Below are 14137 nucleotides of genomic sequence, written 5' to 3' on the forward strand. Positions count from 1 at the left end.
TTTAATTTTAGGAGGTAGGTTCATACTCACTCTTAAAAATGCAGAAATCATAATTTTAATAGCCATAATTTAATTATGCTAATTAAAAATACGATGCGCTTTAATTAAGATTACGATCCTAACGATGGCAATACAACATCGAGACTGCCAAAAGAGTTGTGCTATAATAATAACGAACATTCTTCTTCTTTTTATCTTCTACAAATAACAATTTATTCAAGTATAAATTATTATGTATACAATGATAAAACAGTCTATTAAATTAAAGGAATTTCACCAACATTACTTAATTAAGAATATATATAAAAACACTTACTAAACTAATCGTCTTTAAGATTCAATTGACGCTCCCGTGTTCAAAACTTTGGGCAATGGGCACTGCTGAAAATAATTATAGGGGCAAAAATGGGGCAATATCGCATAATTTTAAATATACCACATTTCTCCAAGAAAACTCCAATTAATCTACTCTTCCTTAGAATTGACTTCAATTTCAAGCGCATTTCCTTCCGACCTAAAGATCCGTACATAGGCCGATTTGATGCCAAAGTTCCAAATGGCAAAAAAAGGCAAGTAATGCATAAAAAAATCAACTAGCCACACTCGAAAATTGAAGTAGCAGCGAATAAGGTCGTATTTGTGTAAAAACGTTACAATGAATAACCCGTAACTTACGATGAAACGATCCCATAAATTAAGGTCGTAATAGTATGACTTTTGCTGTGGATCTGGTTTTTCATCGGCACGATAATCAAAACTGTAATACTCGTAGCCTTTAACGTAAGCCAAGCGCTTCGTAAAATATATATTCGCGCCAACCGAAAACATTGTATTAATGTGCCACAGACCGTTAATAAGTGCTTCGGTCATGCGATAAAATTCCTCATTCGTGTTTGATAATGCAGGGGTATAGACTTTGCGCATCACGATATCCAAACGCTTTCTCGATTCCTCCCAATTCCCACCGCAAATATTATATTCATCTTTGATGCCCAGCAAATATCCCAATACTCGCCAAACATGCGTAGTAGCCTCCAGAAAATCCTGATCGTACAATTGTATGCGATGTGCGCCCAATGTTATGAAGCCAATGAAACCAAACTGGGTCAAAGCCAAATCCTTCTGTGATATGACACCTGCTCCACAGCGTGAACTCAATTTACTGGAACGCGAATGAGCCCTTCGAACAGTTGCCATACTCGTCCAGAACTTGCTGCCCCTGTCCTCAATCGGGGAGAAATGCCATGTCTGAGTGTGCATGATAGTGCGGACATAGCGGCGATAAGCCGTAAAGCAAGTGGACGATTGCTTCGTGCACATTAGAACTCGCAGAATCGAGGGTATGGCAAGAACTGCAATTAAGCCGGCCAACATGCCCGAGGTCATCACAAACCGATACTTGCTGAAGTACTGCTGGCCTCTGTAAAATAGTGTGTTGAATATAATTATTGAATAAAACTTAGAAGACATATGTACATATAATATGTATATAATATAGTGTTTATATTCAGAAATCGAAGATTACTTCGAAGATATCCTATTATTCTATCTGTAATAGGGAACAACACGACATACAAATAGTACATAGCCCAGCCGTTAACATTAACAACGATAAACAGTTGACGTGATTTTCACATCCATTCCATACTCACCGCTTGAACAGCTGCTCATCGTACCATGGCGGTAGCTCCAACTCAGCTCCACTGTCGCCCTCTTGGCTGCCGTTCTTCAATAGGTTGTCCAAATAAGCCGAAGCTTGGGCATCTTCAACATGGTCATTATCTGGTATATCTTTATGTGTTTCGGTTTCGTGTACGTGCATCTTTTACATAAACAACTGGCAATCAAACAATTTCAAAGAAAGCATTATACAAACGCTGTCATGTAAACAACACCGATGGAGAAAGTTTTGTTAGTCACACTTCGAATCCATTCCACTGTCAACTTACCCCCCACGTCGAGAAATCAGTTGTCTTATTACGTCGTTTGCCAAGCACACTTGCTAAATATCCGCTAATTTTTGCTCAATTTAATAAATTAGTTTAGCACACTGTGATCCTGCCAGCAGTTTTCCATTTGGCAATTGAAAAAATTGGACGTGCACTTCGTCCAACAACGCGAAGCGAACTGTGTTAACATTCACTCACTCCTCTCCCAATCAAAAAGAGCTTGGGATGGGTTGCACCGACCGGTTTGTGGACCGGTGGCAGGTGCCCCACTCTGAGAAGAGAGTAAAGAGACGCGCGAAATTTCAAAAGCGGCAACCGTGATAACCAACATTGATGATTTCTACAGCAAAAACAATATTATTACCTATTGTTTTTATTGTTTTTTTGAAGAAACTTAATATTTTTCGTTTTTTTTTTTGAGAAAAAAAAAGCTTTTTTCAAAGCTGTTTTATTTGTGTGAGTGTGACCAGCAGCAAATTTGGTAAAATGTACTTTTTAACCCTACATGAATATATTACTTTGCAAAAACAACGAGAACCTCTATCTGGTTACACTAAAATGAAAATTCAAATACGTGTGTAAAAATGTGCGCAAATCGAACTGACTATTATTAATTTTTTTTTTCAGATTCCCATCGAAAAATGGTACTTTTGACAAAAATGTGAAATCGAGTAACGTTTTCTATGCGAAGCAATTGGTTTGTAAGTTACAACAGTTTGAAGCTGATAAATACTGAATAGGCACTTTTGGTATTTTTATTATAAAATATCAAAAAGTATTCAAAACGGCATTTGGCCGATTCATGTATGGCAGCGCCTTTATCAATCGATGTCGGCATCGACATCGTCAGGCCGATAACTGTGTTCTACACATCTCTGTCGCATTTTAGCAGCCGACGCGCTTGCAAAAAAAAAGGAGGAAGGAAATAATTTTCTCAATTTTCCCCACCAGCAGCAGCCGCAAGTTTGCTGAGAGTGTACAATTAAATTTGAAATCAATTATCGCATGACTGCAAATTGTGTGTTGACGAAGCAAACGTGAATTTTTGAAACAATTGCCTAAGCGTGGACATCATTTTGCCGACTGTGCGCACGCTTTTGCCGCCGCCGCTTTGTTGTTTTGGCGCCCGATTTTGCGACGCGCACGAAAATTGTTGTGTGCAAATTGTAAATTAGCCGCACATAGTGTAAAAAATGGTGGATCGCAGTGATAATGGTAAGTAAACAAATTAAGTGAAATTTAATGCAAATTAATCATGCCAATTTGCTTTCGTTCGCTTTATTTGCAAGCAGCGGAATCCTTTGACGATGCAGTCGAAGAGCGTGTGATCAACGAAGAGTACAAGATATGGAAGAAGAACACCCCATTTCTATACGATCTGGTCATGACGCACGCCCTAGAATGGCCCTCGTTGACGGCCCAATGGTTGCCCGATGTGACGAAGCAGGATGGCAAGGATTACTCAGTGCATCGCCTCATATTGGGCACACACACTTCGGATGAACAGAATCATTTGCTCATTGCCAGCGTTCAGCTACCCAGCGAAGATGCCCAGTTCGATGGTTCACACTATGACAATGAAAAGGGTGAATTTGGTGGCTTTGGATCGGTGTGCGGTAAAATTGAAATTGAGATCAAGATCAATCACGAAGGAGAGGTGAATCGTGCACGCTACATGCCGCAAAATGCCTGCGTAATTGCCACCAAGACGCCATCGAGCGATGTGCTTGTCTTCGATTACACAAAGCATCCCAGCAAACCGGAACCATCCGGTGAATGCCAACCCGACTTACGATTGCGAGGACATCAAAAGGAAGGTTACGGTCTGTCCTGGAATCCCAATTTAAATGGTAGGTAGTACAATTGTTAGTTATTCAATTTCATTGGATTGACAACTTACTTGATTATAATTAGGTTATTTGCTCTCGGCATCGGACGATCACACCATCTGCTTGTGGGACATTAATGCCACACCGAAAGAGCATCGCGTGATTGATGCCAAGAATATATTTACTGGTCATACCGCTGTTGTTGAGGACGTCGCATGGCATTTGCTGCACGAATCACTTTTTGGCTCAGTGGCTGACGATCAGAAACTTATGATTTGGGATACCAGAAACAACAACACCTCCAAGCCATCACATACCGTCGATGCGCATACTGCTGAAGTCAATTGTTTGAGCTTTAATCCATACTCGGAGTTTATATTGGCCACGGGTTCGGCGGACAAAACGGTTGCCCTCTGGGATTTGCGTAATCTCAAACTGAAACTACATTCCTTCGAGTCGCACAAGGATGAAATTTTCCAGGTGCAATGGTCGCCGCATAATGAGACAATTTTGGCTTCGTCTGGCACTGATCGTCGTCTGCACGTCTGGGATTTGTCGAAAATTGGCGAGGAGCAGAGCTCCGAGGATGCCGAAGATGGCCCGCCAGAGCTGCTGTTCATCCACGGTGGTCATACGGCCAAAATCAGCGATTTCTCGTGGAATCCGAATGAACCCTGGATTATTTGCAGTGTTTCCGAAGATAATATTATGCAAGTGTGGCAAATGGCCGAGAATGTTTACAACGATGAGGAGCCCGAGATACCCGCCTCCGATCTGGAAACCAATACCGCTTAAAGCAAAAACAACAACAGCAACAAATCCGAACAGTTCAATTTTTTGGCATACCCCTTCTATCTACATAAAGATTTATGTGTAATGTTTTTTAGCAAGCGCTACACAACGCCAGCTTACCTGGTGTTTGTGTGAACTCATTCTATATTTATATAAACATATTCTTTAAACTTAAGTTTCACATTTTGTCCACACACGAAATTCTGCATTAAAGATCGATCTGAAGACCAACTAATTAATCCACTGTGTATTTGTGATGTTTGCCGAACGCTTCAATATCCACACGCAACGCTCGCACATCGCCTTGATGACGTCGCGACTTAATCCTGCCCTTGATCACATCGCCTTCTTTCACGTTTTGTGGCTGGTCGATAAAGAACACTGTTTGCTTCCAGTGGGTGGGCGTATGTCTGGGCGATGTGCTGAACTCCACTTTGTTCTCCAGTTCAAACAAAGTGTCAAAGTAGCCGACAAAAGCGCCCAATTTACCAGACTTCGTGCACTTTAAGCTAAACTCATAAGTAAAATTTGGATAGTTTAAATCAGCCGTCATCATGTCAAAGTTGGCGATTTGCTCGCTCTCAGTGAGAATGTGATCGGGATTCACAACCTCCATCAATGGTTCCTCAATGCTGCGTTTGCGCAGATCACTCATATCCACATCGTATACATTTGACCAAAATTCAACGTGTTGAGCATGTAACTCCTCGTTGATGGCCAGTAGATGTAATGTGCAACGATTTGGCAAAATTGTACCATTTGGCTTTAAATGACGTTCACGAGCATAAATGATAGAATCCAACATAGCCTCGTAGAGCAGAAAATAGCCCATCCACTCGGATATGATGACGTCGTACTTGGCTTCCGGCAATTCAGTATCCTCCAGCATGCCCTTCACTAGCTTTACGTTTTTCACATTGTTTTTCCTGCAGACACACAATACGTAAGACAATCTTTGCAAGCTAAAGTAACTGTTCCCAACCTGACTATATCCATGGCCGTGTAGACAATCTCGGAGTTGTCAATGCCCACAACGTTGGCGGCACCTGCTTGCGATGCAAATATGGACAGGATACCAGTGCCGCATCCCACGTCAAGCACAGATTTTCCACTCAAATACTTTGCGTTGTCCAGCAACGCTTTGCGATAACTGCTGGTGCGAACCTGTTAAGGATTAGTTGAGTAAACAGATCTGATTTCTCGGAATGCTCACACTTACCGTATCGCTGAGCATCTCGTGGTGAATGCCAAAATGGGAATAGCTATTGAAATATTCTTTATCAAACTTGGGAGTATTGCGCACCACTTCATTGCCAGATCCTGCTGCTGATGCCATCTTCTCGCCCTTTTCCTGTTGCAATAGCGTCTTGTAATCGTTGCGCATTCGTTCCATATCTTCGCTGGCCTGCTGCAGTAGCTGGGCTTGCTCAGCCAGACGCCGCCTCAACTCAGGCACGCTCTCAGCTGCTTCACCTGTAGTAGTATTGCCGTTCTTCAGTGCATCGTAGTCATAGCACAGCCAGGGTTCGTACTCCAAGGGCTTGAGATACTTTTCATCATTCCACAGTGGCTGCTCCGTTAAGAGAAGTTGCTCTGCACTTAGTTTGTTGGCACGCGTATAATTAATCAGCTTAATAAATGCATACTGATCCATCTCGAATTTCATTTTGAGCTGCAATAAATCTACTTTGTGGTCCTTGCTTAAATGTTCGATTGCTGTTTCAATAGTCGGCAAAACGTTGGTGCAAAACAAACAGGTCGTTGGTTCGCCTTCGTCCTCACCGATTTCCTCATCATCGTCGATGTCATCATATGCTTCCTCGTCGGAACTGGGATCTGTGATAGACTCGTCGTTCTCTGCCGGGAAAACAGAATTGTTTACGAGCGTATGTTTGTTTATGTCTTTGACACTTACGTTGTAGATTTGGGTTTTCCATGGTGCTGAATTTAAATACCTAATTAACTTGAATTCACTTTTAATTAAACAAAAAAGTTGCTTTAACTGTTAATTAAACAGCAATGTTCAGATGTTTTTGGATAACAAATAAAATAAAAGTTTAAAAAGTTCGTTTTGAATTGCACGTGCGCTACCGAATGACCAATAGAAAGAGGTGGCGAAATATCGATGGCACATCGATTTTTTTTAAATATCGATTCTTATTGCCTACATCGATGTGGCAAGTTATTGTAAATTATTTACAATTGAATAAATTGTACTTTCATCATCATTATGATCATATTTCTCTTAAAAATACAAGATATTTAGGAATTCTTGAAGATCGACAGAATTTCAAAGTATTCCACAAACAGTGTCACCACACACCGGCAAAATGTTTTTTTTGTAGCCCTGACTTGCATAACCCGCACCTGGCAGTTGTGTGGTGAAAAAACAATAACAAAATGATGCAGGTTTGTATTAATTATTTTATTTATTAATGAAAAACAATTAAATGCAATTAATATGTTTTTAGCTAGTAAAAGCTTTGCGGCAGGTGCAGCCCTCCAGACTATACTCGTTAGCAGCAGCGGTGCCAACAACCACAACAACATCGCCGACCGTCGCAGCCCCAGCTGAGCCTGATCAACTTTACAGCAAGCTGGAAATTGAGCTACGCGGTGTCGATCCAGCTGTGCTTAAGAGTTACACCTGGTTTGCCACAACAGCTGCCGAGCATTTGAATATTGAATTGGGCAAGTGGTAAGTAACAAGTAAACTAACAAAGCGCATCAACAGTTGAATCACTATATTGTCTTCAATCAATAGTTGGTCACCCCGAAAGGCACATCATGAACGCATGACTTTGCTGAAGTCGGTGCACATCTATAAGAAGCATCGTGTACAATACGAGATTCGTACACATTTTCGTTACATGAACTTCCACAAGTTGACCGGCTCCACGTTGGACACATTTCTAGAGTACATCGAACGCAATCTGCCCGAGGGTGTGGCACTGCAAGCAACCAAAACAGAGCTACAACAGATACCTGAGCACTTGCGGCAACCGCCAGAGCAGGTCTAACATTAGCCATTAGATTAGATCCCTTCGATCTGAATATAGTTTAATAAGTTTTGCAGTCATGGAGGCATTTCCCAGATTATTCTCCAATTGGCGAAAGAAACAAATAAAATGTGTGCTAATCGACAAAAAGAGTAGCCCAAATTGATAACGATAAGCTCTAGTCCACAAACACTTCGTATACTCTACACCTAAAAATAATGTAAATGTAATCTGTACAGAAATTGGTGCTATTGCCTGTGTAGAGCAGTTCGACAAGCGATTAAATTCGAGTGCGAGTCCACTGGCTTTGTAGCAAACGGCACTGCGTAGTTAACAGATGCAATATCAGGGTATTCGTTCATATCTTGACATTCATAATGGGAACTGGAAATGGCCGCACTTGACAAAAAGGCTTCACATTCGCCAGTAGCATTTTAGTAGCACGCTTCAACTCCAGGCAAAAGCAACATGCAGCAAAGCAGTCGCCGTCTACTTCAACTGATGCTGGCCACGGCCACAATCTACAGTTGCCTCTCACCAGTTGTCTGCGTGTATGAGGACACGATCTTGAATTTTCTGGAGGAATTTCAGAAGCGTATGTGTCACCCAATTCCTAGCCTAGGCTTACCCGCATTGGATCCACTGCAGTTGGAACATGTCGATACGGCTGTTAACAATCAATACCTAATCGAGTAAGACGATTATGCAAGTGGTTAATCCTCTGATGAAATTAATAATTAATTGCTCTTTAGCTTCACGGGTTCTGTTGACAATTTCAAGTTGGAAGGCTTATCTGATTTCGTGGTAGACCCGCTTAAAATTAGTATAGTTCCAGGATTTCAAACGAGTACCGTCAATATTACGTTTCCATACACTTTCTTCAAATCCTTGTATACGGCCAAAGGTTCTTTGGCGTACATTCTGAACTTGGCTGGGGATGGAAATGCAGAGTAAGGCAACTTACTTTTATAACCCATTACGTTATATTAAGATTTTCCTGCCAATTATTTTTAGAGCCTTCATTAAGGATTTTAATATCCTTATTACTTGGAGAATTCGAGTTTCGACATCATTAGCAATCACAGCCCTAAATATCCAATTGCATTTGGGCGATTTGAAAATTAACTTTGACAATCTTATGGAGGAGGAGCGTATTAATGATTTCCTTCATGCCTTGATTAACGAATTGGGTTTGGAACTACTGGGCGACGCCTGGGACTATGGACAGGGCACCGTGATTGAAAAAGCAGAAGCGGTGAGTGTCTTAATTATTTCGAATTTGGAAAGCCCATTTCTTAACTCTTATTTTCTCACAGCTCATAAATAGCAAAATTGCTGATATTATCAAAATCGTTATTGGTGGCGGTGGTGGAGAAGGCGAAAGTACGCCCATTTTTGAGGGTGTCGAGCCGGATTGCAAGCTCTTAAAAACCGTTGAATAAGACTGACAAATAAATAGATTGTATTTTTTAATATTAGCATGAACAGGGGGTTTTTATTGCTTTGTTGATTCAATTGATTTTATAATCCGTTTGAAGGTGGTTGTGTACTTATTATTACTTAGTAATACATATCGTTACGATAAGAAATACGGCAAACATATTTATAGCAAGTGCAGCTATGTGTCTAATCTACTGATAATGTGCACGTAAACCATTGAAAAACCAATTTACATTCTAATCCTGTCATTATCAGCTTGAATATTGCTGATATCGCGTGCCAATACTTGAAGTGTTTTTGGTATGGTGGGGTCTAGATAGCACGAATATTTTTATGACTGTTTATTGATTTATGATCCCAGAGGATAGTAATTTTAAATTTAGCGCGCATTTTTCCGTATGGTAGCCCCATTCAAATTTTTAAGGGCTACATTAAAAGAAGATTTTTATGCAGCCATGCCACATCGTAAAAATAAAGATTTTCGTGCTACCTAAAGGTCGGAAATACTGAGAATGGTATTTTACACAGCTATTAAATCTTGGTATACATTTGTTTGTGGTATATTTTATAAATAAAATACATAGCGAAAATTACATTTTTTCCTAACTTATAACTTACAAATTTTATAACTTACAAATCCTAGTTATGAGTGCATTACTAAGAATTAATGGTGTAAGGCTTGCACATTTCTTACAAAAGTTCTAGTTTTGTCTTCAGTTTTGGGAGAATAATCAAATTTTGAAATAAAAATGTTCTAGAAGTTGTGTAATTTTTTCGACTCTCGATGAATAACACGCTCTTTAATAAATTTAATAATATACGTAACGAATAGTAACTGCGGCATTTTGGAGTATTCATGCTTCAAATACAAGTCTGTGGTCACACTGTTTAGAATTTTCCAGAGCAAGCCGTCGTGCCTCTATAAATACAGGTACACGCGTTCGCCATCATCATTCCTATAAAAAGTGCCAGTTTGATCGAACGTCTGAGTGTCGACTCGGCAGAAAATTTAAGTGGGACAAAGAAGTGAAGTAGCAATTACACGGTTATTCATACATTTAGTACATTTAAACTAAACAACACACAAAGGTAAGTTTTATTTTTAGTAAAGTATGGTTTATTTCCAACACAATCGAACTGCTGCAAAAACGTTTTTAGCACGTGCACTTCGCTTGCAGTAAGCAGCACCGCGTGCGTTGGCCTAGAAAAACTATTTCCATTGACTCATTTCGCCGATAATGTATGGCTTTAATCAATACTTGAGTGCATTGATGCATTTAATATTAGTTTAGTTGCTACTGTAACTTATACAAAAAAAAAACATTTAGCACATGAATATGCGTGGCCGAACATGTTGAACCTTAGATTTTGAACTTCCACCTACACCTAAGTATGTGTGTCTGTATGGACTTTTATGTGCATTGCGTCATTAACTTTTGCAATATGCATTGCCTATTGGTGATTATTAATAATTAATCAAAAACCATGCATATTTAAATGTTCTTTGTAGTTTAGGTGATTAATATGTAAGCAGTGCGACTGGAATATTCCATTGAAAATTTGCCGCATCACTCACACACGCTCATTATTCCACGAGATTATCGCCTACTTACTCACTCATGAGTCACGCTGATGGTTGGCCGCTGACGTCTGAGATTTTATTTATGAGACTTCGAACATTAATATTAATGTTAATAATTTATAAATACACATATAGTGGGAAACATTGTATATTATATAATAGTGTTCGTTTACCCCTATATAAAGCATGAACGAGAACTTGCGTTGCTAACCGGGTTCAAAGTGTGCGTGCACGCGTGGTTGGAATAAAATACAAACACATTCAAACAAACTGCTTACATAGCAAATTAGCGCGCGCTCGTGTTTGTGCACTATTGTCGTCTCGCTTTTGCCAAGGCGAAAATCAATAATGTTAGCGAACGGCGTGGTTTTTGTGTAGCGTACACATGCATACACTCGTACAACCCCTGTCGTCATTGTGGTTGCTCAAGAGCGTTCCAGAATTTTCGTCCATGCGGTGCTTGCACCTTTGGAAGGCAATGACAGCAGCTGCTGCTGGTACTGCCTGCCTCTGTTGAAATACTTCATTGTTATCTTGTTGTATTTATCTTGTTTGAAAAGTTTATCTTGTACATAATGTGCAATATACACATTATTATTTGTAGTATGTACTTGTCTCGTCCATATGAATTAGTCATTTATTCACGTTTCGTTCGTTTTTGGTTTTGAGGTTGACATTAGACGCAACCAGTTTTAGCGAATGAGAAATTCGACGCAAAAGGCATGAAAACGCTTTTACTACAACAATTAGAATTTTTCTATTTTATTTACCGGTGATTAACCTCAGCCTTCATTCAACAAATGCTTACAATATATAAAATTAGTAATCAATCGTAGAATTGTCCAGAGTCCACAATCCATGGGAAGTGCTGCTTTATTTGCTACTTTCCCATATTATTTCACCGATATTCTGGAATTATTCTGAATTATAAAAATAAAAACAATGCAATTACAGAACTGAGCTGCCAGATATCCAGATAAGAAAAAGTTCAATGACACATAATTCAGTTTTTTCTAAAAAAAAACTTATTACTTATTACTTACTACAAGTACAAAAATAACTAACTCTAGAATTTTCTTTTTGTTGTGCGTGATTCATTACAGATGTCTAAAGCACCTGCTGTCGGTATTGATTTGGGCACCACCTACTCCTGCGTGGGTGTGTTCCAGCATGGCAAGGTTGAGATCATTGCCAACGATCAGGGTAATCGTACCACACCATCGTATGTTGCCTTCACGGAGACGGAGCGTTTGATTGGTGATGCTGCCAAGAACCAGGTGGCCATGAACCCAACTCAAACTATCTTCGATGCCAAGCGTTTGATTGGTCGCAAATTCGATGATTCCGCTGTCCAGTCGGACATGAAGCACTGGCCCTTCGAGGTCGTCAGCGTTGATGGCAAGCCCAAGATTGAGGTCACCTACAAGGATGAGAAGAAGACCTTCTTCCCCGAGGAGATCTCCTCCATGGTGTTGACCAAAATGAAGGAGACCGCCGAGGCCTATCTGGGCAAGACAGTGACCAATGCTGTCATCACTGTGCCTGCTTACTTCAACGACTCACAGCGTCAGGCGACCAAGGATGCTGGTACCATTGCCGGTCTGAATGTGTTGCGTATTATCAATGAGCCAACTGCTGCAGCCATTGCTTATGGTCTGGACAAGAAGGCTGTCGGTGAGCGCAACGTGTTGATTTTCGATTTGGGCGGCGGTACCTTCGATGTCTCCATTCTGTCGATTGATGACGGCATCTTCGAGGTCAAATCTACGGCCGGTGACACCCATTTGGGTGGTGAGGATTTCGACAATCGTCTCGTCACTCACTTTGTGCAGGAATTCAAGCGCAAGCACAAGAAGGATCTGACCACTAACAAGCGTGCTCTGCGTCGTCTGCGCACCGCCTGCGAGCGTGCAAAGCGCACCCTCTCCTCCTCCACCCAGGCCAGCATTGAGATCGACTCTCTGTTCGAGGGCACCGATTTCTACACCTCGATCACCCGTGCTCGTTTCGAGGAGCTGAACGCTGATCTTTTCCGCAGCACCATGGATCCCGTTGAGAAGGCTCTGCGTGATGCCAAGCTGGACAAGTCGGCCATTCACGATATTGTGCTGGTTGGTGGCTCAACCCGTATCCCCAAGGTCCAGCGTTTGCTGCAGGATCTGTTCAACGGCAAGGAGCTGAACAAGTCCATCAATCCCGATGAGGCTGTTGCCTACGGTGCTGCCGTCCAGGCTGCCATCTTGCACGGCGACAAGTCGCAGGAGGTGCAGGATTTGCTTTTGCTCGATGTTACTCCCCTGTCTCTGGGTATCGAGACTGCTGGTGGCGTGATGAGCGTGCTCATCAAGCGTAACACCACCATTCCCACCAAGCAGACCCAGACCTTCACCACCTACTCGGACAACCAGCCCGGTGTGTTGATCCAGGTCTATGAGGGTGAGCGCGCTATGACCAAGGACAACAATCTGTTGGGCAAATTCGAGCTGTCGGGAATCCCACCTGCACCTCGCGGTGTGCCCCAGATTGAGGTCACCTTCGATATCGATGCCAACGGTATTCTGAATGTGACTGCTCTGGAGCGTTCGACCAACAAGGAGAACAAGATCACCATCACCAATGACAAGGGTCGTCTGTCCAAGGAAGATATTGAGCGCATGGTCAACGAGGCCGAGAAGTACCGCAACGAGGATGAGAAGCAGAAGGAGACCATCTCTGCCAAGAACGGTCTGGAGTCGTACTGCTTCAACATGAAGGCTACCCTCGATGAAGACAATCTGAAGAGCAAGATTTCCGACTCGGACCGCACCACCATTTTGGACAAGTGCAACGACACCATCAAGTGGCTGGATGCCAACCAGTTGGCCGATAAGGAGGAGTACGAGCACCGTCAGAAGGAGCTGGAGGGCGTCTGCAATCCAATTATCACCAAGCTGTACCAGAGTGCCGGTGGTGCTCCTGGTGGTATGCCAGGTGGCATGCCCGGAGGTATGCCTGGCGCTGGTGGTGCTCCTGGAGCAGCCGGTGCTGGCGGCGCTGGCCCCACCATCGAGGAGGTCGATTAAACAATTCACCAACCAACCAACCAAACATCAACTATACAATAAAACAATTATAAACAATTTACACCTTACACACATTAAACTATATATTTAACTTGGATTCTAAATTAGATAAAAACACCAACAACAAGAACAAACGACAACTGCTCTTGAACGTTATATTATAATAATACAACTGCAACATCAACAACTAATGAAAGAAAACCAAAATACTGCTCTAAAATAAGATAATAAATATATATTATATTATTATCATCATTCATCGATCGATCATCCAAACTATATTTGCTTGTACTTGAATTAAATAAATCAATTTGAGAATGCAAACACAAATCTGCTATTTTATTTATAGATATCTTGCAACACGATATTAATAGGCACCGTATATTATATATTAAAATTTAAATACGTGATGTGTGTGTTTGACCGATTTTGTGCAGATTTGTGCATATATCCATACTTTCTACTCATCATATGTAGGCGTAGG

The 14137-nt window shown here is 41.3% G+C and overlaps 6 protein-coding genes across 8 annotated transcripts; 4 read left to right on the forward strand and 2 right to left on the reverse strand.

Moving 5' to 3' along the window:
- Nucleotides 1-231: 231 nt before the first annotated feature.
- LOC132786420 (uncharacterized) lies at nucleotides 232-2331 on the reverse strand. Of its 2 annotated transcripts, none has more exons than XM_060792940.1 (3): nucleotides 1950-2331; nucleotides 1653-1877; nucleotides 232-1420 (listed from the first exon to the last, which is right to left on the reverse strand). In XM_060792940.1, exons 2-3 carry the CDS (start codon nucleotides 1820-1822, stop codon nucleotides 466-468), a joined length of 1125 nt encoding a protein of 374 aa, XP_060648923.1. In that variant the 5' UTR covers nucleotides 1823-1877; nucleotides 1950-2331; the 3' UTR covers nucleotides 232-465. The 2 variants fall into 2 exon arrangements, with proteins under 2 accessions (XP_060648923.1, XP_060648924.1); XM_060792941.1 differs by having other exon boundaries at nucleotides 437-1420; nucleotides 1653-1837.
- A 480-nt stretch (nucleotides 2332-2811) lies between these two features.
- On the forward strand, nucleotides 2812-4619 carry LOC132786419 (chromatin assembly factor 1 p55 subunit). 2 transcript variants are annotated; one of them, XM_060792938.1, is made up of 3 exons: nucleotides 2812-3164; nucleotides 3239-3799; nucleotides 3864-4619. In XM_060792938.1, the coding sequence occupies exons 1-3, from the start codon at nucleotides 3143-3145 to the stop codon at nucleotides 4571-4573; spliced, it is 1293 nt and encodes a 430-aa protein (XP_060648921.1). In that variant the 5' UTR covers nucleotides 2812-3142; the 3' UTR covers nucleotides 4574-4619. The 2 variants fall into 2 exon arrangements, with proteins under 2 accessions (XP_060648921.1, XP_060648922.1); XM_060792939.1 differs by having other exon boundaries at nucleotides 2814-3164; nucleotides 3242-3799.
- A 6-nt stretch (nucleotides 4620-4625) lies between these two features.
- Nucleotides 4626-6678, reverse strand: LOC132786418 (protein arginine N-methyltransferase 1). The gene is made up of 4 exons (XM_060792936.1): nucleotides 6486-6678; nucleotides 5790-6427; nucleotides 5553-5734; nucleotides 4626-5496 (listed from the first exon to the last, which is right to left on the reverse strand). The coding sequence occupies exons 1-4, from the start codon at nucleotides 6505-6507 to the stop codon at nucleotides 4806-4808; spliced, it is 1533 nt and encodes a 510-aa protein (XP_060648919.1). The 5' UTR covers nucleotides 6508-6678; the 3' UTR covers nucleotides 4626-4805.
- Nucleotides 6679-6865: 187 nt separating this feature from the next.
- Nucleotides 6866-7758, forward strand: LOC132786422 (small ribosomal subunit protein uS10m). The gene is made up of 3 exons (XM_060792943.1): nucleotides 6866-6979; nucleotides 7042-7268; nucleotides 7335-7758. Exons 1-3 carry the CDS (start codon nucleotides 6971-6973, stop codon nucleotides 7588-7590), a joined length of 492 nt encoding a protein of 163 aa, XP_060648926.1. The 5' UTR covers nucleotides 6866-6970; the 3' UTR covers nucleotides 7591-7758.
- A 223-nt stretch (nucleotides 7759-7981) lies between these two features.
- On the forward strand, nucleotides 7982-9047 carry LOC132786421 (uncharacterized). Its single transcript, XM_060792942.1, has 4 exons — nucleotides 7982-8261; nucleotides 8322-8519; nucleotides 8584-8824; nucleotides 8886-9047. Exons 1-4 carry the CDS (start codon nucleotides 8038-8040, stop codon nucleotides 9009-9011), a joined length of 789 nt encoding a protein of 262 aa, XP_060648925.1. The 5' UTR covers nucleotides 7982-8037; the 3' UTR covers nucleotides 9012-9047.
- Nucleotides 9048-9941: 894 nt separating this feature from the next.
- Nucleotides 9942-13983, forward strand: LOC132786416 (heat shock 70 kDa protein cognate 4). Its single transcript, XM_060792934.1, has 2 exons — nucleotides 9942-10098; nucleotides 11695-13983. Exon 2 carries the CDS (start codon nucleotides 11695-11697, stop codon nucleotides 13651-13653), a length of 1959 nt encoding a protein of 652 aa, XP_060648917.1. The 5' UTR covers nucleotides 9942-10098; the 3' UTR covers nucleotides 13654-13983.
- The last annotated feature ends 154 nt before the right edge of the window (nucleotides 13984-14137 follow it).

This window comes from Drosophila nasuta, chromosome 2R, assembly GCF_023558535.2.
Source record: "Drosophila nasuta strain 15112-1781.00 chromosome 2R, ASM2355853v1, whole genome shotgun sequence".
NCBI lineage: Eukaryota > Metazoa > Arthropoda > Insecta > Diptera > Drosophilidae > Drosophila > Drosophila nasuta.